We start from the raw sequence: 26150 nt of genomic DNA, 5'->3' as shown, positions 1-26150 counted from the left end.
TTATGTAAGTCAGTGGAATACTAGCATACAAATGGATGAGCTCTCCCACCATATGTCATTTTATAAGTCTAACTCTGGATTCTGGTTTCAATAAGTAACGCTTTGATCACTGGGGGCATTCCAGAATCACTGGTGGGAACTCGGTGTTGGGCGAGTACTTCGAACAGCCCAGGTAACTGCAAAGCTTTCAGTCTGATACCACTACTGCACACACATACACACAAAAAAGGGAAAATAAGGAAAGAAAGATCTAATTGGTATTGAAATCAATTACTTGTTTTTCACCCTGCTTTCAGTTTTTGTATTACTGTCAAGTAACATGTTTTATAGGGGAAAAAAAGCCTCAAACTGATTCTAACATCCACTTTCAGTGAGCATGTAACTTTTGTTGATGAAATGTGGTAATGCAAGTGTAATATGCAGAGGGTATTCTTAATTTAGAGGTGTTTTTTATTGTTTTAATTTAAAAATGTGGTGTGTGCACATGTCAGGAGTACAACTACGACTAATGGAGTACAGGTATGAAAATGTAGATGGCCTGCCTGCACTGAACAGCTCTGAGTTTTTGGCCTGGGTGAAGAGAAGAGGAAGAGAGATCTTCTCCACTGAGTTGTACTCAGCTATTATATGTGTAACGTCACCCTGAGAGATTAGATAAATGACGTTTTGTTCGGTGGTTTTCGTTCTTTTCTGTTTAGATGAAAAATTCAGTTCTATAGAATCATAGAATGCTTTGGGATGGAAGGGACCTTTAAAGGTTATCTAGTCCAACCCCCCTGCAATGGGCAGGGACATCTTCAACTAGATCAGGTTGCTCAGAGCCCCATCCAGCCTGACCTGGAATGTTTCCAAGGATGGGGCATCTACCACCCCTCTGGGCAACCTGTTCCAGTATTTCACCACCCTCATCATGAAAAATTTTTTCCTTGTGTTTAGTCTAAATCTACCCTCCTTTAGTTTAAAACCATTACCCCTTGTCCTGTCGCAGCAGGCCTTGCTAAAAAGACTATCCCCATCTTTCTTGTAGGCCCCCTTTAAGTACTGAAAGGCTGCAATAAGGTCTCCCTGCAGCCTTCTCTTCTCCAGGCTGAACAACCCCAGCTCTTTCAGCCTTTCCTCATAGGAGAGGTGCTCCATCCCTCTGATCATTTTTGTGGCCCTCCTCTGGACCCTCTCCAACAGGTCCATGTCCTTCCTGTGCTGAGGGCTCCAGAGCTGGACACAGCACTGCAGGTGGGGTCTCGCCAGAGCAGAGTAGAGGGGCAGAATCTCCTCCCTCGACCTGCTGGCCATGCTTCTTTTGATGCGGCCCAGCATACGGTTGGCTTTCTGGGCTGCGAGAGCACATTGCTGGCTCACGTCCAGCTTTTCATCCACCAGAACCCCCAAGTCCTTCTCCTCAGGGCTGCTCTCAATCCCTTCATCCCCCAGCCTGTATTGATACCGGGGATTGCCCTGACCCAGGTGCAGGACCTTGCACTTGTCCTTGTTGAACCTCATGAGGTTCACACAGGCCCATTTTTCCAGCTTGTCCAGGTCCCTCTGGACGGCATCCCATCCCTCAGGCGTGTCAACTGCACCACTCAGCTTGGTGTCGTCTGCAAACTTGCTGAGGGTGCACTTGATCCCACTGTCTGTCATTGATGAAGATATTGAACAGCACTGGCCCCAGTACGGACCCCTGAGGGACTTGTCACCGACTTGTCACTTTTCACCGATCTCCATCTGGACATCGAGCCATTGACCACTACCCTCTGGATGCGACCATCCTGCCAGTTTGCTATCCACTGAACAGTCCACCCATCAAATCCATATCCTTCCAATTTAGAGAGAAGGATGTTGTGGGGGACTGTGTCAAAGGCCTTACAGAAGTCCAGATAGATGGACTTACGGAAGTCCAGACATCCATAGCTCTTCCCTTGTCCACTGATGCAGTCACTCCATCATAGTTTGGTCAGGCAGGACTTGCCCTTGATGAAGTTGTGCTGGCTGTCACGAATCACCTCCCTGTCCTCCCTGTGCCTTAGCACAGCTTCTAGGAGGATCTGTTCCATGATCTTCCCAGGCACAGAGGTGAGGCTGACAGGTCAGTAGTTCCCAGGGTCCTGCTTTTTACCCTTTTTAAAAATGGGTACAATGTTTCCCTTTTTCCAGTCCCCAGGGACTTCACCTGACTGCTATGACTTTTTGAATATCATGGAGAGTGGCTTGGTAACTACACATCAGCCAGTTCCCTCAGGACTCTGGGATGCATCTCATCAGGACCCATAGACTTATGTATGTTCAGGTTCCTTAGGTGGTCATGAACCTGATCTTCACTTACAGTGGGAGGAACTTTGCCCCCCTGATCCCTGTCTAATGGTCCATTGACTTGGGAGGTGTGGGGAGAGAGGTTGCCAGTGAAGACTGAGGCAAAAAAGTTGTTGAGTACCTCAGCCTTCTCCTCATCTGTTTTTACCAGCTTGCCAGGCTGGTAGATGTTAATGTTTTGGGCCTTTGTACTTCCCAAACTAAAACCTTACTTTATTTCGTTCAGTTTTCCTGCAGGCTTTCTGAAGTAATTCTGCATCTTACTATAGTAAATGGGTGGTATTTGAAGTACCATTGCCCACCGTATTTCTTCAGATTTTCACATTGTTTTCATATTTTTTTGTGTCTGTTTATAATTTAAAAGTTAGCTAACATAGAAGAGCAAAGCTACAGCATTTTAAGGTAGAGTATTACATATTAGATATCTAGTTTGTTTTCTTTGGCATTTAAAATAAAATCTCATGACCTCAAATACTTTGACAGAGAGTCCTAACTTAGTATTGCACAACATTAAAAACAGTTTAAGCACAGTGTGTTTTGTGAATTGGATGCAGGCAGCTTGCCAAGGTAACTATACTGTAACTACTTGTGTTTAAATTCTGTTATGTTGATTTTAGCAAAGATCATCAAGTAATTGCAAGGATGTGTGGTTAATGTTTTTTATAAAACAGATTCTTTAAAAGGATGTGCTGAACTGTTGTTGCTGCATGTTTGTCATGCACTGGAGTGTTTCTGAATAATGGATTATGGACTTTGTTTATTGATTTTAATAAGATGCATACTCATTTTTTACTTAAATTTTCAAGAGTTCACTGGTAGCACGTGGAGTATGAGGGGCTTATTCTACAGTTGCACTTCACAGACTGTCACTGACCATCTTCATCACCAAAACTGGCCATGGATTCAAAAAACTCAGCACCAAATAGTCTTACATACCTAAATTAATTTGTCTAGAGGATTCAGTTCTCACTGAGGCCTGTTTTGCCTTTTTCTTCCCCACAGTAATAGTTTGGTTAAGGGGAAGATGAGTTGGGCAGGAAAGGAATGGCAGTGTTTTTAGAATATGTTTGGGAATTTGGATCAACAAGAGTTGTGCTGAGTGGAATGTCCACACTAATATCGTTGCTGACACAACACTAGAATATTCAGTGCTTCATTTACAGAGTAAACATTTGGAAACATAACATAACTAGCTGTTTGATGTAACAGTTCACAAGCTAAGAAAACACTACCAACGTGTTATGCTTCAAAATATTTACATGATCCATATAACATTTTGCATAGACAGTTATCGCTGTTGCCGGTAAAGCTTAGAACAATGACTTCAGAAGGAGTGCTGGTAAATAACCTTTTATCTCTGTGTTCAGCCAAGGAGATTCTTAGCAAATACTAAGAAATCCAGATAATTATTTATACTGAAATTTTCAACTGTAAGAATGTTAGAGCAGTTTAGAAACTAGCATTATCTTACAGTGTTCAGTAGATATTTTCATAATTTTAAATCAAAGTATGCTTTGCCCAACGAGGGAGGGAGGTTCAGTACAAAATCAGGACGTAATATAATATCTTTTGAATTGATTTTGCAAGCAGAGCGATATCAAAAGCAATACCACTATACTTTGGTTTAGGAAAACTTCTGCTTCATCTGTCAGGACCCAGTAGCACTAATGGATGGTTCCTTAAAAACAGACCAAAGAGTAAGCCAATGAAGAATGAGGCTAGAAAGGAATAATTGCAGTTTTATTCTGATACTTCTCTTTGAGAAAAATACACATCTTATAGCAAAACAGTGAAAATTTTTGCATAATATGATTTTTTTTCTTAGAAGCACTTTCAAGTAAGTCTGGAAGAGCTGTGTTCAGATCATGAAAAGGTTTGGGGTTTTTTTGTTTGTTCTCCTTTTGAAAGTCATTATATATTAAAATTCTGGAAGTAAAGTTTATACTTTCGAGCCCCGTGTATTTGTATATTCTTAAGTGTGCACTAAGTGGAAGTGGTCAGCTGAAGCAAACATGGATATGAAATACTGTTGTTAAGACTTGCGGAGTGCTGTTAAACCTGACGTTCTTGTGTCCTTGACATGCCAATCTCTGTGTCTTGGCTGGATGGTTAAGGACAACAGTTGATTTCTGTGACTATGGATTTGTTAGTAGCCAAGTCAATTGTAATAGGTTGTTGGCAGGGAAACAGAGGTTTCCTCCTTGCTGTTGGTTCTTGGTGCTATGTTTTCCCCTTCCCTGCTTAGTTTTCTGCTGCGATGGTGAGTTGAATCAGCTGGGGGGGTGGGGGAGGATGCCAGAGCAATACAAGGTTGGCAGCAGGAACAAGCATGCAGAAAAGAGCAGTAAGGGAAAAAACTGCAAGGATAAAGTGAAATGTCCCATTTTCCATAGCAGCAAGTCATTGCAGTGGGCTGAAGCTGTCTTGAGTCTAACTGCTTTCCCCCATCCTTCTTCAAAGTGAGGACCCTCAGAGTAACCATATCTAACATCCCAGAATGTGCCATTAGGAGAAGCAAGCAAAAGCAGGGAATGCTAGAATCTGTAGTAGAAAATAGGAAAACATATTGAAATTTCTGATAGCATGGTAGCTTTGGAGAAATGTAGCATCCTGTTTAAGCATGTGTAGTTTAAGACAATCACTTTTTTGTTACCATCACGCAGTATTAGGACTCGGTATGTTGACAAAATTGGTTTGTCCTTTGGAAGTAAAATGCCAGATGAGCATTAGGCGTGCTTAAAATTATCTGGGCTTATGCCTCACCTACGAAATCTGTTTCTGATACAGAATTTCAGGAGGCAGTGTCCTATGCATTTAGTATTTCTCAGTTAATTTGCTCTTTTTTTACCTCAGGTGGACAAATATAAACAGTAAAGACAAGTGCTGTTACGTTGCTTATGGGCCACATTAAAACCATCACTAATTCTAGAGCAAGAGCTGTAAAAAGGACTTTTTTGTTGAGCAGCCTTTTTGTCATTAATATCCTTTAGGATTTCTGTTTCAGCTTCTGCATGGGCTCAGTAGAGCACATGCAGTTTGCATGGGTGCATGCTCACACTCTCAACTGAAAATTGAGATTAAAAATAAACCTTTTGTGAATTTGAGTGGGGGTGCTGAACTTCCTTGGCATTCCTTTTGTGAACGTAGTCCAGTTTACTTTCAAACACTGTAATTATTTTTTTTTTCCACTCTAGGACTTGCTATATTAAAGCACGTGCTAACGCCACGCGTGAAGGCAACTCATGTAGCCATTGACACAATGAAAGACTATCTGGATGCAGTGTATGATGTGACTGTAGCTTATGAAGGTACTGTGGACCACAAAGGGCAAAGAAAACTGGCACCATCTATGACAGGTGAGTTGATGTATATTAGACATCCGACAGCCATATGCTTGTTAATATACAGAACCAACTTCAGGTGCTTCGTAATGCTCTGAAGATAATCTCCACAGTGCTTCAGCCATCTTACCGTACCTTAGTGGGGCATCGTTCATCAGTGCCTAGGCTTTACAATAGTTACCTGTGACATTCCTGCCCTCTCCTTCCCTTCCCTGTTCCACGCAGAGAATATTTCTGTAGTGAAATTCTGCATACAAGTGCTCTTCAGAGTTAAAATTAACTTGGGGCCATAGGCAGCAGGTGCCATTTACCTTCATGTTTCTTCTAGCACTGGGATTTGGCATCATCATAAATTCTCTCTTTCCCTCTGCTGTGGTACATATGTGTACATGTGATCTAATTACTGAAATGCGTGTATTTTAAAGGGAAAATGTGTAGTAATAGTATTTTACTGGCAATTTTTCAAATTGCTACACATATTTAGTAACCTTACAAACACTTAACAGCATTTTATGCAAGTGGACTTCACTTGCTGTAGTATTTTAAACTACCTACAGCACCTGAAGAGAATGGGGTAAATTATTTGAATGTTCCTCGAGTAATCTAACCAGAAAATAAGTTCTGGGGCTTCTGTTGGGGAAAACAGAGAGCTTCAGGGTCTGCTGGTTTTTGATTGTGCTTGGTGGTGGATTGATTATTTTTTTTTTTTAATTCATTCATTTACCGGCACTGTCACTGGAGAACCAGACGTTATCCTTCTTTCCAGTTGTAGTTGATGTGTTACTCAGCCATATCTGTGCACAACGGTTGCTAGTTGGCTCAAAGTGGTACTTTTGAGTCTTTTGCAGTACTGATACCAAGTGGAAAAAAAAGCCACAGTAGTTCCACAGAGCTGTTCAGATTTTTGGGCAAGGGATCAGTGTTGGCTGAGGGACCTGCAGAGAACTTCTTAGCTAGCTCTCCACTCCTCGGCTGACCCAGTGTCACTGGGACTCGTTCCTTCTGCTGCTAAAAATAGTTCGTAGCGCGGCTGTTTCCATGTCACTTCATTAGCAGATGTAACTCCTTGAGGTGGTGTAAAGTTCACATGAACTCCTTCCAGGTGTTAGTTGCTTCGAAGTTCTGGAATTGTCTATTTTTACATTTTCACCCTGTTTAAAATTCTTCTGGATAGGTGAGCAACAAAACTGTTAACACTGTGTATTAACTCAACACTTGTGTTGTACTGTGAGGTCTTAGGATGCTTTTATTTTATGTACGTTTTGTTTGTAATAGGCATTTTTTATGGCTAAATATCAAAAGTGCTTTTTATGATTTAACAGTTCTTATTTATGATTTTCTTTCGAACTTGATTTTACAGATCTTATTATTTAAGGTTTTTAATGTTTCCTTTTAAATACCTTATGACCCTCTTACAGACTCCTTTGAAGACTGGGGAGGCCTCCCTCTTGTCCTGTCACCCAACCCTTTTCAAGACCCCCTTCAAAACAAACAGGATTGTTTCCCCTTCCCTGCAGCATATCTTGTTTCGTGACTTAATTATTAGGCAGCTTCAGCCATTCTCATGCTGGACTTCTCACCGTCTGATGGTTAATTAAACTATTAAAATGTCATTACCTAATGATAAGATGGCAAATGTTCAAATTCCTTGTAAGACCTCTTCACCTATTGAACCTTTCAGTTTGCATGAAGCATGATACAATTATGGAAAGGGAACCAACAAACTGAATTTCCCTGTTGGCTGTTTCTTGTGTCTGGTGTCAAGTGGCAGATGGTTTGGGCTGGCTACTCCACATCCAGCCTCTTGGAGACTCCACAGCAGGCAGTCCAGGCGTATCTTTCAGCCACCCTTACTGTTAGGGCTGGGTAATTGCTCTCTCGGCCTGGGATAAAGATAAAGGCAGTAGCAGAGAACGAAGTGCAGCCACCCAGTTGTTACCCATTACAGAGTAGATAAATGAAATATCCATCCAGGGCATTCCACGCTATTGTGGCAGTCACATGTATTCCATATAATATAAATTATGTAGATTAAGCACACTTTATAAATTACAGTGTGGAACATAGTTGTCATTCTTTTAGGCCCTCCAGACACAAAGTGGAAGAAAAACAATTTCTGTTCTAAGAGGTCAAGATCATTTTACCATTTATTATGCAGAAGTCCAACAATCGGTCTGTTCAGGAATACAACAAGAATTGAATTACCCGTTGTTATGCATTTGAGATTTTTTTAGAATTACTGCTCTTCCACAGTACTAAATGAGTTATAAAATGTCATTTTCGTGTGTGCATTTTATATGAACGTTTCGTATTTGTGTCAGTGCTGAATAAGAATTTTGTTTTTCATTCTCATCGGAATAAAATGGCAGTGCAATCCTGGTAATTTTTAAAAGATAAGGTTGACATGTCTTTTTCAATCTAGCAACTCTGATTGAAATTTATTGCATGGAAAACAAACTTGTGATAAACACAACTTTACTTGAGGACTGTATTTCCCATAGTATGACATTTCCCATGTGAATGAAATCTGAATTCCACACAGATATAATGTGTTTCTTGAAATGCATTTTACTTTCAGTTCTATAAATCTCAGTTCCTCAGAAGAGCCTGTGCCACTTCTGGAAAAAACCATACTTACCCAGGGATATGGTCAGCTCTGGGCTGCTGTCTCCAGTAGTAAACAGAGCAGGTTACAAGGAACGTTTTAGTGAGTAGTACTACCACGCTTTATCTGGGAAATTGTGTTAGTAAACTGTAAATCGGAAAAAAATTCTGAAGAAAAAATGAATTGCATTTTAAGTTTTGTAATATGGAGCTTTTAAAGTAAGTAGCCTTTCTGAGCAAAACTGGAATTTTTTTTTAGTCCAGCAAGCTTAAATATCATAATGTTGACTTGCTCAACAGGATTAAAATAAAACATAGTATACTAGCAACTGGAAAACAGACATTCACCATCCTTTCTGCATTAGTGCTTTGGGAAGAACAGCAAATGCCAGGCACACCTGATAACATGGTATCTGTTTAGAGCAGGCGAATGATTATAGTATGTCCTTTCAAATGTATTGAACTTTTTGTCACTATTTATGCATTTTAATGTTTTGTTGGCACTTTCCAGCTGCACGTTGTTTGTTTTAGAAGACATCAAATTTGATTAGTCTTAGACAGGGAATAAGATTAGATTAGCTTTAGACAGGGATGTTGCTTTCCACTATAGCTTCACATCCAGTTGTGACCAATGGATGCAATTTTTTCCCTACCATTTATTCGTTATTCATTTCTTTTCATTCGAACAAGTTTGGATCTTGGTACGTTTCCAGTGGAAGCTTGTCCTGCATGTGGCAGCCTTTCCAAAGAATAGCGATTTCTGACAGATTTCTCCCCTCTCACTACTGAAGATGGCTTGTACAGATCATTAATGGCAGAACGTGATGGTCCTGCTTAGGGAGGACCACATTGCTAGACAGTATCTGTTTGTGGTCCTTGGAATAAGATGCAAATAATCATATGGGCACTGAGGCACAGCTGAAGTGCATCTCAGGTACTGAATTCTGGAAGAACTATTTAAAAGGGAAAAGGAGGGGAGAAGCTCTTGTGCTGGATTTGTTGATACTGTTTTACTACACTGTCATTAAGTAAAAAGTAGAAATAAGTTTGGGAAGAAAAACTAAGAACCTAGTTTTCCCCCTTCTGAATGAATGTCCTAAGTGTTCACATCCAGCTTTGCTTGGTGTTAAGGGGCAAGTCTCGTGGGACATGGGAACTGTTGTCATTCTTGCACCTGAAAGCCCATTATGTACACATCCACATCTTTATTATTCTGCCTGAAGGCTTTAACATAACCAGATGGTATTTATCTGGCCGTTGTAGATGAAAGAGTGTGTGAAATAGCAGCATGTGACAATGATAAACACTGAATAAAAATAGCAAGTACATGTAGACTCTGTCTTAAAGAAGTCAGAGGAATTCCTGAGAATTATTGACTCTGCTGTATATCAATTCCAGAACAAACACTTTGAAAGCATGTGTATGTATGCATTTCTGAAAATCTGTACATCACTTTGGTATAATTTGAGGAGGTCAGACTGGCCTAACTTCCCCAGGGGAAATTACACTTTTCCAAATGCTTGCACTTCTGTTAGGACCCAGTTAGACGGTGAAGTGCAGGACAGCAGAAAAGAAACTGGAGCAATAGAAACCAGTCTTTGTCTGGACTGTGGCCCAAATTTGATCACATCCATTGTCTCTCAAGGTCCGAAGAATTATAACAAGCATGTGGTTATAGATATGTTGAAAGAATTAAAAAACTAAATTAATAAAACTGATAAACAGTAACAGGAATGTAAAACAGTCCAAAGTAAGATTTATAGTGATGAAATGACTAATAATGTGTTCAGATCTCTGCTAGCTGTCATGTTCTTATTGCATGAAAGAATATTGAAAAGTAAATGGCAGTTATTTTAGAGCAACCAAAGAAAGAATGTAGATTAGAACTGAGGCTGGACATCAGCATTCGTGAAATTTGCATCAAGTGTGGGATGGCTTTTTAACATGTATAGTCAATCTCACATCAAGAACTTGTCATTCTGCATCTGTGCAAGCAAAATTTAAGTAATTACCTTTCATGTTTCAAAATGTACCATTTTCCATTGAAATATTTGGAGGACTTTTGACAACACCACTAGTTAGCAGCATAGTTCTGTGATACTCTATAATACATTTTTCCTTGAAAGGAAAATCCTGGTTTTATTTTGTGTAAAATATTAAAATACAACTTTTTTAATAACATGGTTTCTCCAGGTGCCACACAGTAAGTAAACTATCATTCAGTTTTAAACTGAATGCGTTTTCACTTGTCCTTCATAGGACTAGATCTCTCATTTTAGAACCCCTGTAATTTCCTATTAAAAGTAGTTTAAGTAACATGAAAGCCTATCTGTTAATTTGTGGATGACTTATTTGAAATGGCACTTTGAACACAGATGTGGATGTATGCATCAATATTCTGCAGATAAGGACGGTCTGGGTAAACGCAAAGCATTTTCATACTGTGACAATTAAATATTGTACTTCTACTCAAAAATAATGACGTTTCACTGAAGAGCAGCATCAGTTTATGGGAATGTATGCAAGCCTTGCTGTAGTTCTTCGTAGGACTCCAGAAATCGGAGAATATGAAGGTCAGTCTGAGCATGAGTAGCACCCCTGTTTCTCTACCTATCTCAAAACAAGGACGTAAAGATGACTCTGTTTGGAGTCCCCGTAGCCTGGTTTCTTGTCTCCACCAACAACCGAACGTGGATGCCTAAGGAGAAGTGTAAGAATAAGGCAAGTGTAAATGATTTTTCCTTTTCCCAAATTAAAATCACCTGTGGGTGCTGTGTCTCTGTGCTAAAACCACCCCCTCAATGGGAGTAATAAACCCCCTTCAGCATCCCTTCGAGCCCAGAGTTGTGTGTTTCTCTGATTGTAAACTAGGACCTTGTGTATCTCAGTTATGCTCAAGCAGCTCCTACTGAAGGTAGGTATCTGTAGCTTCCCTTCGGGAATTTGTGATCAGAAAGCACACGGTCATCAGAAAACCTTTGCTACACAAAGAGGATTTTGAAAGTATTTACACTGGAGATTCATAAAATTACCCTGCACCCTGGGCCTCATGCACGTGTGAGAAGCAGCATTCAGCTCCCCAGGCAGCATTTATGTACAACAGCTCGAGGAACTCCTGATCTTTTATGCAAAAGTGTATCTAAACCCTGAGGATAACAAAAACAACTTTAATTTCTTCACACTGTCAGGTTTGGCCAGAAATATGTTGCTGCCTGAGAGCCTGTGTTTATTTTTGCTTGTTTTGTGCATCACAGTCCTTTTCTTCTACTCTGTTTGTGGTACTGTTCTCTGTTTATCAAAACAGACTGTCTGAAGGAAAGGCAAAAACATCAATACTAGCAGTACTGGCATAGTTCCTAACAGATCCTGTTTATTTGCTGGAGAGAGCATTGTTTTGAACTGGTCCAATCCTTGTATCTTTTCTTGCCTTTTTTTTTAATTGCATAGTTCAACTTTTTTTTCCACTTCGGAAACTTGAAAAATGTTCCAAGGAAGACACAGGTATCTCCTAAATTTGCTCCTTTTCATAAATTTGCTCCTTTTCAGTCACCAGCAGTGGGAGACTCTTTAGGTGTAAGCCACAGACTGACCTAACCTGATCCAGGTTCTGTTGCTGGCAGCCTATTGATCAAAACTGTTATGCTTTTGTAGGAAACCTCCTGCTAACTTGGCCAACATACAATATTCACAAATTGTTATAGAGCAGTACAAAGGCCAGAATGCATCTGTTAGAATAACAGATTAAAGCCACTTGAAGATTGTTTCAGTGAACTACAATGTGCAAGTACTATGGGTCTTCATCAAATACCATCTTCTTTCAGCAAGACAGCTTACAATGACACTCTGCTGCTCTCCAGTGCTCATACCAGTATAGAAAACTATGTACCATTTTCTAATAATAATTTTAAAAGATTCTTTAGATCTGGGCATCTTTAGGAAGGAACAGATATGTGATTATTTACCCTTGAATTTGCAGGATTTGTTGAGCTATAGTTCTTACCTGCCATCTTCAGGATTTTTTTTTTATTTATTTAAGCTGTCATATGCTTCCCTTCTCCAAACTGACAATTCAGCCTTTTTAATCTCCCCTTGTTTGTAATGCAGTTGGCCTTTTCTGTGGCCTTCTCAGAGTCCACTACATCCTCCTTGAGCTACAGAGTCCAGAACTGCACACGGTATTTAAAATGCGGATTCACAATCTTTTTATATATCTGCAAAGTGATGACTCACTTTGCCCTGTTCTCAGTGTCCTTCTTGATGCTGCCCAGTATTTGGGGGGATTTGGGGCTGCTGCTGCACAACTGAGAGGATGGTTTCAGAGAAGGGTCAGCGACTCCCAAATTGTAACCACCAATTCCAAGTTAAGCATCATGTAATCAGGGTTTCCGTTATTTTTCCCCATGTTTGTTTACGCTGAAGCTCAGCTGCCACATTTTCACCCTGTTTGCTCAGCTTTGAGGTCCTTTTGGAGTTCAGCCAGCATTTGACTACCCAAAAGAACTTACGATCTTCTGAAAAAGATGTGAAAAACTGGAGGGTTCACTGTTTGCTCCTTTCTTCAGCTCATCAGTCATGACACAGAATAAAACCAGCCCTAGCGTTGATCCCTGGAGGACCCCAATTGCTGGGTCTTTTCCATCCTGAAAAGTGACCATTAAGTCCTTCCATTTGCTTCCTCTCCTTTAAGCAGCTTTTGGTCTATAAAACATCATTTCCTCTAATCCCATGGCAGCTTAATTTCTTTAATAGCCTTCAGTGTGGAACCCTGTCAGAGGCTTTATGAAAATTCAAATATATCATGTCCAGTGAATCCCCTTTATCTGCCTGCTCCTTGACACTGTTGTAGAAATCCAGCAAATTGGTGAGACAGGATTTCCCTTTGGAGAATCCACACCGACTCTTTTCCAACAGACTGTGATTATCTCTGTGCTTAGTGATCTTATTATAGACCCTGCTATCTTACCCAGGGATGTAAGACTCTTTGGTTTGTATTTCCCAGCATCATCTCTAAAGCCCTCGTTTGTAGAAGGGAAACTCCCCACTTTCCTGGCACAATGGCTCTTTGTGATGACAGGTTACACGTCTTTGTTTTTAAATTCCACATTTGAGAGCTGTTGGATGAATGCTCTCTGGTTTTGGTGACTTCTTGACATCTAACTTGTTTATTTAGTCTAATACTTTCTGTCTGTTTACTTATTGATCTAGTTCCTTTGAGTGATCTGGCACAAAGAATGCAATGGGTGTAGGAATCAAACATTTTCAGCAAGAAAGAATAATGCAAACAAATATTTGAGCTTCTCTTGCATGGGCTTATACTTTACCATGAGTGCTGCTCTTCACACCTGTGTCATCCAGCAGTCCCACCAGTGCCTTAGCTGGTTTACTGCTTTTGATATATTCAAAAAAGTTAAAATTGTTAGAGCATCCTTTGCATTTCTCAAGTTCCTTTTCAGTTCTCTTAATTTTATGTTTACATTTGGCACGAGCGGTTTTGTGGCTTTTCCTTATTTGGACAAGCTTTCCATTCCTTAAAGAGGAGAAGGTGGGAATATAGTGGTAGCCTCCTTAATTTTCCCATTAAGCGACACAGGTGGGTTTCAGACCCACCCAGACTTTTTCTTCTGCAGTGTTGCACATCTTTTACCTGGGTTTCTACTAAAAGTTTTTCTGGGGTTTGGTATTTACGGGATTTTTTAACAGCCACTGGGCTGCCTCCTTTTGGACTGTTTCTTTTAGGGTGTTTTGACACTGTGCCTTTTTTTTTCCCTCACATTACATAGTTCCTTTAATTGTGCATTTGTGTGCTGTAGACTCTTTCTCTACAGTGCTGAAATTAATTGTATTGTGGTTGCAGAGCACTTCTCACTAACACTGTGCACCACTGAAGACCACATCAGGAATGGCATCTTTTCTTCTGGATTTTGCAACTAGTTGCTCAGGAAACAATCTTTTTCTTCTCTCCCCCCCATCCTGATGGAAGTATTGATGCAGTTCGATAAAAGTAGCTGGAATCTCAAACTCCTGCTACCAGTCCTGACTTGCAGCTCTCAGTCTGGCTTCACAGTTTCTGATCACTATTATCAAACTTCCCGGGAAGTCAGTTAATGTATCTATCTAATATATATTTTATTAGAGTCTGGGATTTCCATCCATGAGGATTTCATTGTATTTCTGTCTCCTTATTATATAAAGCTATTATACTTTATGTAATCCTTCCACACACTACCATTCCCTCACCTATACATCCTGTTCTGTCATTCCGATAAATCTGGTAGCCTGGTAACGTTGCACACTCCTTCACGGTCACCGGATACCTGCCTTACAGGGGTGATCTCTTGGTGCCAATAATTCTTGTTCGCCTGTCTTCATATTTAGGCTTCTTATGTTGGTACAGAGGCACTTCTGAATTTTGCCCTCACATTGAAATTTAGCCACATCCACCTCATATGTTATGTCAGTTTGAACAGGTTGCTTTTCCTGACCTTTCACTTTCCCCAACTGCTAGTCAAAATCCTGTCTAAGACCTTTACAGTTTTCATTGCCAGCACCTTAATCATGATTCAGGTGCGTCCCACTTCTCTTGTTTCAAAAGGTCCCCCAGCTCCTAAGGTGCTTACTCCCTATGCTGTGTCCCTCGTGGACGCATGGAGGCTCTGACCTCTGCATGCATCTCAGGCCTTGCGCAGGGGATTGGCAGTATTTCTGAGAGTGCTATTCCTCACGTCCCAGGCTTGTCTCCTGGCTACAAGCTTGAATTTAGCCTGCAGAACATCCCCTCTGTGCTTCCCTGCGTGGGCAGTACCAGCAGGTACTGGTGCTGCCTGCTCCTCTGCTGCTCCCCAGGTTAACCCATCTAAACAACCTTTGCTGTACCCTGGATGTTTGCTTTCCAGTTTAGTGCCACTTTGCTGTACCACTGCTTTATTTTGTTAGAGCAAGCCGTGAAATAGTTTCCTGTCAGCTCAACTTGAGGTGATGGAAAGCGTGAGGCTGAGAAACAATGCAGCATCTTAAATTTATGTTTGTTTTGCCAATTGATTGTTAATTTGGCGTACGAAGTAAATGAAAGTGGAGAGATGGGATTTATTTCTTTGAGGAGGAGATAGTTTACAACTGCTTTGGTAGCTGAACACTTAAGTCCAGACTAATGAAAATTTAAAAAGTGGAGAAAGCATCTACAGTTCAGAGAGGAATGTCTTTGCTGTCATGGTTTTGCCTATAAAACTATACGCACCACAACATGCAATGTTCTGTTACACATTTGAAATACTAGTTATTTAAAATAAATATACATTATTCAGATTTCAGTTTCCTGTGATATCACTTTCAATTTATCACAAACATTACTGAAATCTATTAGAACAGCAGAGAATTAGGGGCTCTGTAAGTGGGCACAACTATGTCAGGCTTCAGTTTGTCCTTTCTTAATTTTGAAGGACTTTGGCAATAATTATGTTGCAGTAAAAGAGCCGATGCGGGAGGTTGAAATCTGAGCTACTTTATTGCTGTCGTATTTAAAGTGCATATAAAAATAGACTTCATTAGTAATTGAAAACTGGAATATCTGTTTAAGTGTAACGCCACTGTCAAACTTTCTTAAGGGGCAAGGCAAATAATTTGGAGTGGGGGAATGAACCTCTGTGGTAGCATTAAGAGGAAGGTGGTCTGAGGCCATTTGTGTGTCCCTTCTCAGTTACAGGTATGTCTACACTTTGGAGCTTCTCTCCTTCCCTCACTTTCCCTAGTAATCCTGATAATTCAAACCAGAATTAATTGGCTTTTGAAGGTGAGGAGTTGAAAACTGGTAGAATTTTGTGGAAGCCCCAGTGAGCAGAACACCCTCCCAAAACATTCATTTGCAATTAAAAGCTCTGTGGATCCAATTCCTTTCCTGGAGGCTGTTGCACCCTGTTCATTAATCCTAATTCTGCACTGAGTCCTTCAGTCCTGTGTGAGTGTGAATCCTGTCCCACAGAAGGAGGGTCACAGTGTCACAGTTTAAGAGCAAAAAATGCTGAATCCACCTTATTATTTCCAGTTCCTTCCTTCTGCTGTGGTTGGTCACTAGAAGCATTATAAACATTCTGCACTTGTGTCTGTTACTGAGCCAGATAGAAAGTTTTATTAGGAAATTATCTCCCACACCACAGTTAGTCCACTTGGCTCCCACACAAGTTATTAGGTGCTCCATCCCTCTGATCGTTTTTGTGGCCCTCCTCTGGACCCTCTCCAACAGGTCCGTGTCCTTCCTGTGCTGAGGACCCCAGAGCTGGACGCAGTACTGCAGGTGGTGTCTCACCAGAGCAAAGGAGAGTAGAGGGGCAGAATCACCTCCCTCGACCTGCTGGCCACGCTTCTTTTGATGCGGCCCAGGATACAGCTGGCTCTCTGGGCTGTGAGCACACATTGCTGGCTCATGTCCAGCTTTTCATCCACCAGAACCCCCAAGTCCTTCTCCTCAGGGCTGCTCTCAATTCGTTCATCCCCCAGCCTGTATTGATACCGGGGATTGCCCTGACCCAGGTGCAGGACCTTGCACTTGTCCTTGTTGAACCTCATGAGGTTCACACGGGCCCACTTCTCGACCTTGTCTGGGTCCCTCTGGATGGTGTCCAGGTCCCCCTGGATGGCATCCCGTCCCTCAGGTGTGTCAACCACACCACTCAGCTTGGTGTCGTATGCAAACTTGCTGAGGGTGCACTCGATCCCACTGTCTGTCATTGATGAAGATATTGAACAGCACTGGCCCCAGTACGGACCCCTGACGGACACCACTTGCCACCGATCTCCATCTGGATATTGAGCCATTGACCACTATCCTCTGGATGCGACCATCCAACCACTTCCTCATCCACCAAACAGTCCACTCATCACATCCGTATCTCTCCAATTTAGAGAGAAGGATGTTGTGGGGCACCATGTCAAAGGCCATACAGAAGTCCATGTAGATGACATCCGTAGCTCTTCCCTTGTCTGCTGATGTAGTCACTCCGTCATAGCAGCCATTAGGTTGGTCAGGCAGGACTTGCCCTTGGTGAAGCCATGCTGGCTGTCTCGAATCACCTCCCTGTCCTCCATGTGCCTTTTATAACAAATTCTGGCAAGTTTAGGGATCTGAAAAGCCTGTCACACGTTGGCCTTAAGGGCTAGTGTCCCTGAAGTTGGATGTAATTTGCACATAATAAATTGCTCAATAAGATTTTGTTTCTTAGCTTAATTACATAAGTCTTTTGGGAGCTAAGCTAATGTGAAATTAAGGGTCATGGGACCACCACAAACCTTTAGAGGTTGTGGTAATAAAATCCAGCTGTTTCTTCCCAAAAACAATCTCTCAATATATTGTTCTTATCCACTGGTGTTCTTATGTGATTGCAGTGACATTGTGCATCTAAAAAATAAAAAAGTTGGATTAGTTGCCTTAAACCCTGACATGAATTGGATAATTAAGGACTGTTCAGATTCCCTGACTAGCTTGATTGCATGCGTTACAGTGTCACCTGCAGATGTCCTGGATGCCCAGGCTTTGGATAAAATGGCCTTGAATCGATGGGTGGGAATCATGATCCTCCAGGGGAGCACCTGCAGTTGCAGATCACACAGCCTTCAGTGAGACTGTACTAAGTCTCAAACTGCAAGGGAGGGTAGGGCTGTGGAGCAGGGCATTGGGATTTACAAAGGTGGGAAATTAAGGCAAAGTTTCAGGATCTGCATATATGAGGACTCAATTTAGACTGGCTGAAGACCAGTGTGGGAAGTAATAAGAATCAACTTGCATTGGAACTTGGGCATAAGGTAGAAAACCAGCAGCAATGCTTAGATATTTGTGGAGGGTTTTTTGCTTTCTAAGCAGGCTTGTAGAGTTGCTACTTTCAGCTTTGGTGGGGGAAGGTCTTTGTTTTTAATTACTTATGTCTTATTCCTGTTTTGTTAGCTAGAGCTTACTATTGATAATGTACTCTGTTTCTGTCTTTAAATGACCAAATATCAGTATTTTTTTAAGCAGCATAACATTAGTTTTAAAAATGCCATATAGCTATTAGTAATGCTATCTCATCTAACTTAGAATTTTGCTTGGGTTATAATTTTCCTTAATAATTCATAAGTGAGATTATAAATAACATCAGGAAAGAGTTGTTTCTTCCTATACAGAACATCCTATGTGCTATGAAGCAAAAGAAACGTACGCTATACAATGCACAGAATGTTTCAACTATCTTTTAAAGCTAGGTCTTCAGCCCTAGCTGAATATGCATAGCATAGACGCTTTTTCTAGGAGTCTAGTACAAGAAAGACCATATCATCTGGCTTCCAGGCATTTGTTTTCCAGATACAGCTTTGCATATTTTTAGAATGTTCCACTTAATAGGTAATGCCACTCAAAAAGAGGATTTGTACATCAGTGAACATGATAAGCATTTAAGACATGGATAATATGTCTGTCATTTTAAAATATTAGTAGTATGTTTTTAAGTGCTCATATAGTGAATGACCTTCATATAGTGGCCTGGATAGTATCCTCAGAGAAACAGATCTGGAAAATCCTGCCTTACCATTAAAAGCAAGAGGAAAAACCTGGTTTCAGATACATGAGCACTGGTTTCTTCGTGGTTAGTAAAAATGTTGCACATAAACCTGAAGACAATATCTATACCTACCATCATTCCGGACCTCCAAGTGCTTAACTTGCCTGCCATCTAATAGCTGTAGCTAGGAGACGGTTTTACCAGAAACTTTTTAGCGACAGCTGTGTTTGCTACTCCGTGACTAAGAGGTGGACGTGTTTCTGGTTAGAGCCCTCAGCCATTTCTTCAGTTGATGCTGCGTGGGCCATGTTGCTCCCGTTCTGCAGCGTGGTTCAGCGAAGGGCGCTCTCTGCTCGAGATCTAAACAAAACTACACGCAGCACCTTACAAATTTCTGCATCAAAATGCTGTAAGACTTTACTGATCTCTTTCTCTCTTCTACTTCCCTCCCCCTCTACAAGCGTGCAAACACGTTTATATGAACAGGCTTTTAAATTTCTTTAAGGTAATTTCTAGTATGTGATAGGGATTGCTTTTACAGGAAAGTCCTTAAAAATAAATGATCCTGTAAAGAAGAAAAACAAATAGGGAGATATCAGCTTTGGCAGACAGTAATAAAGATGTACATGCAGTGACAATGCACAGTCATTCCTCAAGATACCCCTGACAGTCATGGGTCAGTCTTCTGTACATCTCCACTGCTGTCCAAAAAATGTCAACAACCTAAAGGGACCACCCAGTCTGCGTTACATTTGTTACCCGTCTGTATTGTAGGAAGGCACTTCTGGTCCTTTTTCAAAATATTGTCCAAATTTTAGGGACTTCCATCCTCACGTCATGCATCTCTTTGTACAGGAATGCTATGATTACTGCAATACCTTGCTACCGATAAATGCAAGTGATTATTAACACACAAATACTGGTGGGTTTTTCATCCCATGTGCAGTGTTTTTACCACTTGTTAGTTGTAAGAAATCCCACAAGGCTTTTTGAGTAATGGAGTTTTGTTTGTAATTGGCTTAATGCTTACTTGCTAAATTTTCCTAGGGGCAAATTGAGGAAGTGGGGGATGGGGGTTGCAATAGGGCTGTCTCGAGCTTTGTAAGACAGAAGAAAAATGAAGGGATGCAAAATGGAAAGCAGCGTTTTGTTCTGAGTCTTTTGCCCTATTGTACTTTTTAATTATAGGTTATTACTTAAACTGAAGCCCACTTCCTCCTGGAGATGCTTTGAGAAATCACTGTAATTCTGATTTTGTCATCCAGGAGCAAACAAAATTTAGATTTCAGAAAGGACAAGCAAAGAGGATTGCTAACTTTAATCAAAATTGCAGGCTGGGTAACATAATGACATCGAAGTTATTGCATCCCACACTACAGAATGAGTAGATTGCTGCTGAGGTAGAAGCGTAACATTTTCAAGCGCAGCATTTTACAGTTAGCAGGGTGCATTTTAGGACAAGTCTTCCATGCTGCACTTGATAATGGGCCACCATTTCAAAAGTGTGTAGGCCAGATGGCTTCTAAGCTCAGTGAAGTGCTCAGGATCCAAACATAATGAGGGGAGGCTTTTGAAAACTGAAGTTAGGCTTCCAAGGCACTTACAGCTACAAGGTCAGATTTTCGGTGTATTTTAAACAAATAAATGCCCTGTGGTGTTTTTCTAACTCAGACCTGTTGGTTTGCTCTCTTTTTAGAGTTTCTTTGCAAGGAATGCCCAAGAGTTCATATTTTCATTGATCGAATTGAACTGAAGGACATTCCAGAAGAGCAGATGTATATGAGAAGGTGGCTTCATGAACGTTTTGAAATAAAGGATAAGTGAGTAACAGTGTGCAGAATTTTTTGTTTAAAGAAGCTGTCGTCTTTTATATTACAGATATGCCCATGATTTCTGTGTTACCAGCAGTGCTAGCTGTAGGGCTCTCCAAAGAGAAGGGGTGGTGTTGGTACTCTGTGCGTATTTTGTGTAATAATACCCTTGTGGTTAAAGCTTTTGCTGAGGTGGTTGGGATTCCTGAGTTTTAGATCTTCCTTAGACTGAAGAGCTGTGAATCCATGTTCCAGGCAAGACTTATATTCATCTGAATACTCTCCATTTGTCTTCTTGAAGCTGAGTCATGCACAGCCAGGAATGTAAGATGCCCGCAGTAGGCAAGCAAGCAAAAAGCAGTTTGATTCTAGCCTGATAATCAGTGTCAGGTCAGAGTTAGAAAGGGGCAGGTCTTGATCTGATCTCTTCTGCCAAAATTGTTTATGCATCTTCCATCAGACAGCGACTGGATAAAGACACAAGTAACCCCGAGATCCCTACCTTTACTGGGGAGATTAGCTGAAGCAGAAGTTTCATCTCCCTGACTTTGAATTGTGGCAGACCTAAAGTGCCTGGCTCCCTCCAGTATCTCCAGACAAGGTCACTAGTGAGCATATGCAACAGATCCTGGGGGACCTTGTGCCTAAATGTGGAATTTCAGTATTGTTTGAGAGGTGATGGTTTAATTTGCCACATCTGAAGTCCAGCTTAAGGAAGCTGAATCTGTTTGCTCTCTAAATCCTTGAATACGTTGTGTGAGAGAGAAATTTCCCTGGTTCTTCAGGTATGTTATGCTTTAAAATTGTTCTGCCAGTCTCACACTCCATGGAAGTAAAAAACGGATTAATTTGTCCAGTGATCTTTGAATCCATGTAAAAGTTAACATGGCTATCTGTAAACATAGCACTATTACTGAAGTGTCTTAGAAGTTTAGGATCACTAAGTAATTTTTCTTTTTTTCACTTTTGAGAGGCAAGAAAGTCTGAATTTCATTTTACAGACAAGTAACTAACAGATAAAATAAAAGGCTGTTCAGTGGCCCACAAGTAGTCTTATGGCGAAGACCAGCAAAACTGAGCCCTGATCATCTATGTCTCATTGTAGACTCCTGTTGACTGGAACATCCTTCCTGGGACCAAAGCCATCTGTCAGGCAAATTTAGAGACACTTAAAACAAAACCCCAGAATTTTCGAATCCATTTATTACTGGTTTTCAAAAATAGGAGAAAAAAATTGCTACTAAACCGATGGTGTAGCATTTTACTCTTGCATGTTTGTTATTAGTTTATTTCATGAAGATAATTCCTCCCTGCCTGCGGTGTTCAATGATTAACTGTGTGCTATTTTGTCCTACGAGATTGTCCAGTACTCTGGGATTATTTGCTAAATGCTGAATGAAACGGATTATTTTCAACTTTTATATTCGTTGTTAAAAATGGTCCCTCCAGAAAATCTGCTTTTATTGCTCACAAGGGTTCAGGTTGAGTACTCTGACGTGCAGTGTGACTTTGAATGCATCATATTCTTAAGGGATGCTGATGGCTTAAACTTGTTACAGATGAGCTGCTACGTATTGTTAAATCATTTGTTAAATAATGTGTGATTAGAAGCAGTTATTGGATGAAAGTAAACTGCTTAAAACTTCTTACGCTAATGCATAACTTTGACCATCTCCTTTTGTCTGCTTGTAGGTTACTAATAGAGTTTTATGATGCGAAGGATTCTAAAAGAAGAAATAAGTTCCCTGGAAAAAGTGTTCATTCCAAACTAAGCCTCAAGAAAACTTTGCCATCTTTGCTGTTTTTAGGTGGCCTGACTGCTAGTATGCTTCTGACAGAATCTGGAAGGAAACTTTATGTAAAAACATGGATATATGGGACTTTAATTGGCTGCCTGTGGGTTAGCATTAAACCATAAGCAAATGTTAGTCTCCAATCAGTGAAATGTGCAGTCTTTTCTTGCACATTGCACCAAACTTTTTCCTGACTTTATAGTAAAAAAGTGTAAATAAAGCCTTATTGATCGAACATTGGAAATAATAGAATTTGTGACTTAAGCCTCTGTGTGGTTGGTCTGGGGAAGATAAATGTAGATTTTCAAATTTGCTACTGATTTTTGCTGGAATAATGACAGATAAACCAAGTCATATGATAAATTGCTTTCCCCATGAACTAACATCCATCTCTATCTGCAGATTTGATGAAGTATGAGTTATGCATAAGGGTGTCTTCAGTGGACCCGTGAATGTATTTACAGAGATTAATTTAGGGTATATATTTATTCTTCTGATATTCATGTTGAATTTTCGTTACTCTTTGGTGCATTGCAGCAGCTCAGTTGCATCTGTCCCAGCTGTATCGCAACTAAAATCAAAACTTTTTTCCTTTTTTTTTTTTTTTTTTAAATTTTGCTTTTCAGTTTTAGCTAAACACTGTGTTCTTTAAAAGGGACTATGTAAACTGGCAAATCCTGAGATGTTACCTGAAGCAGAATAAAATGTTCCTGAGAACTGCTGTTCATGGGGAAGAAGCTCTGTTTATCTAGTGCATGATTTTTGATTATATTGCAATATTAGCTGATTATTTTACATATGCAAAACATTAAATTTTACCGAGCAAGCAGCTTATTTTGCGCACCCCGTATTTGTGCATAAAAGGAATGTATGCCGTATAATGAAATGTTAAGTTTTTGTTTCTGGCCTAACCAGACTGTAGCCTACCTTGTGTCTGCGTTATCCCTAGCACCTCAAGAGTTTCAGCCGAGCTCACAGACCTTTCGTGTGTATGTGCCATACGCAGAAGTTCCCTGTTACCTCATGATTTTCTGGAAGCAAACGCTGTCATTTGGGTAATGCACAGAATTACTGTAACTTCAGGAGCGTAAGAGTAGGGTAACGAGGAACCTTCAGATGTTCCTGCTAAATCCGAAGCATGTGCCTTTTCCTACTAATCTGATTTAGCCTGATGTTTCATAATCTGGCAGTCATCTCCGTGCTGGAATATCACACTAGATTCTCGAATCGTTCTAGGCTATGCAGACTGCAGTTGGATTGAAGTTACAGGGTTGATGTATACGATTTGCACAATAGACTAGTAGCGAAAGAAATGCATATCCTATCAGTATTTCACCTGCTTGAAAATACACTTTAAAAAGCAAAATCAACAAACCTTTACTACCAGAAAGTCTGCGATACCCATGGCTGGTATTTTTGTTGGGGAAGCACGATTTCCTGATATCAAGGGAACAGTCTATCTGTACAGCGATGGGGTAGGAAAGGGGGTGTACTTTATCTTCTTCCATTAGGGAACTGGACTCCCTGTATCAAAATGAAAGAACTAGAAAATATTTTTATATCACACTTGCAAGCTTTAAATGTGCATCTCTTTTTAGCTTCAGTGCGATTTGTCTTGCATTAGAGTCCATCGTGAGTTAAATGTCTCTTAAAATTATAACTCAGTTTTTCAGATTCCACCATTGCCAGTTAATTAAAGACCCTCCTTTTCCTGTGTGTTTTGTTTTTTTTTTTTTTTACAGAATTTTACAGAGTAATTATGGTTCCACCTTAAAATCATTCGGTACAACTTTCAGTTTGCAGTTCTGTGTCCTTCCATAATGGATTTTGTCACTGGAGTTATTTATATCAGTGATTGATTCAGGATATGTTGATGAACCATTTTAAAAACAATGAGTGGGAACAATGTTGAAAAACAGTATTGTTATGAGGCTGTGAAACCAGAAAAAAAAAAGCCATTTTATGTAACAGCCAAATGTACTCACATGCAGTTCTTCCTATTCTCAGCTGACTGTTTCCAGTGGGTATAACCAGAAAGCAGTGTTCCTCTGTTAGTGTGGTTTTCAATCATGGAATGAAATTTTACTCTGACATGACTAAATTTCTTTGTAACAGCTAAGAATAACATTTAATTATACATCAAAAATAAACGCAGACTGCTTAATTCATTTGTAGAAAAATAACTGCTATTTTGGAGAGCCAAATTACCACGAAATATTGGATCTCTCTTGCTGTTTAAGTACCAGGAATATAATTGATGCAGTGCAACAAACAAACAGGATGTTTATTTTGAACCTTATTCTCTATGTTAATCTTAATTATTTTTTTTTCTTGCCATTAATTTATAAAGTTTTGAAACTGTAATTTGCTGATGTATTTGGCGTTGGGAGTATCACATGCTATTTCTAAATATGCACTGATATTAACTTGAAATATTTCTTCATTAAAATAAGAAGAGCCAATGCTCATTCAACTTTTCTGTCCTGTCTACTTGTTCAATTTTTTTCTGCACTTTTGTAACTTGGTTAACAGGGACTGCTTACAAAAAGGCTCCAAGTGTGGTTTTTAAGTCCTTGACAGAAGGATTTGTGTGAGAAACAGTCAATGAAAAGAAAACAACTTGCCTTTTTTTATAACATACAGCTAAAATGTGTTAGAATCAACTTGTGCTCGTTCCGAGGCGACACACCACCAGGTCAGTTGGATTGCAGTAGCTTTTCACCAGCGAACACCTGCACCACGTGTTGCTTGTTAATAATGTTCGTTACTGTGCAGTACCACCGCTCTGGCCAGGAATCGGGCTCTGCCGCACCGCAGGTCTTGCACAGCCCACGCTGGCAGGCAGGCTGGGCAGACCCAGGGGCTGGGAAGAGGTGTTGCAAACAAATACATGAAGTCTATCTCGGTAGCAGATGCCACCGAAGTTTTAATGATGTATTAAATCTGAGAGGGACCTGTATGCTCAAAAAGTTATTTTTCCAGCTGTATCAGTGCATCCGATAAAAGCGATTTCCTTCCACACAAGTACCGCTCTGTTCATATGCATAAACTATATGTAAACCTTTTATAGTCAGCAACACCACCACTATGTGCTAGTTCCACAATGTTGTTGTTGCGTTTACTTCTGTGGAACGAATTGGGCTAGTAAGGAAGCGTTAACTTAAGTAATGGAGAACGCAAAAAGTGAAGTGAGACAGAAAACTAAAGCGCTGCAGTGAAGAAATGACCGAGGAGGACATGCGAGGGGCTCCAGCCTGCCGCAGTCTTTTGCTAACTCCTCTGAAGCATTTTCTTTGTGTAATGCATGGGTTTTCTCCCTTCAGTAGAATGTAGCATACCTGTAAAACTTTTTTTAGTACTTAAAAATTGGCCCCTGATTATTTTGGCATTTTAGCATGCATAGAATATGTATACTGACTTTGGGGGAGAGAGAGGTAGCTATTTTAGGACTGGATAATGAAGGGGACCAGGAGCAGGCTTGGGATTTTTGGCTTAGTGTTAAAAATTAAGAAAGAGCCTTCTCCCACCACCACCTCCAAATAAAAAACACTTCTAATGGCAGAAATGTCAACCTGGCCTAGAAAGGCAATGGAAAACCAGTTAATAGGTTCAAGATCTTGGCACCTGCTTTATAAAGGCTTTTCCTTTATAAATATGGAAACCCCCGTTTGGTCCTCACCTGCAGGCCTAGGTCACTTTTTAGCAGAGTGGCTCTGATGGCAGGGCTTGAAGTGAACATGATGGGGTTTCTCTTGTCCTCATTTTCAT

General features: G+C 40.4%; 1 protein-coding gene across 1 annotated transcript in view; it reads left to right on the top strand.

The window, feature by feature from the left end:
• Nucleotides 1–24859, top strand: part of AGPAT5 (1-acylglycerol-3-phosphate O-acyltransferase 5) — a 61255-nt gene extending 36396 nt beyond the window's left edge. Inside the window, exons 6-8 of the mRNA XM_087775070.1 lie at nt 5505–5666; nt 20475–20598; nt 22282–24859. Coding sequence (XP_087631196.1) covers nt 5505–5666; nt 20475–20598; nt 22282–22507 — 512 coding nt within the window. The 3' untranslated portion in view covers nt 22508–24859. The remainder of the gene's footprint in view (nt 1–5504; nt 5667–20474; nt 20599–22281) is intronic.
• The last annotated feature ends 1291 nt before the right edge of the window (nt 24860–26150 follow it).

The sequence above is a fragment of the Nipponia nippon genome, unplaced genomic scaffold (genome assembly GCF_047370975.1).
Source record: "Nipponia nippon isolate SJK-2023a ecotype South Korea unplaced genomic scaffold, ASM4737097v1 scaffold_4, whole genome shotgun sequence".
Taxonomy (NCBI): domain Eukaryota; kingdom Metazoa; phylum Chordata; class Aves; order Pelecaniformes; family Threskiornithidae; genus Nipponia; species Nipponia nippon.
The sequence above is the reverse complement of the archived record's forward strand: the minus strand, read 5'-3'. Positions and strand labels throughout refer to the sequence as shown.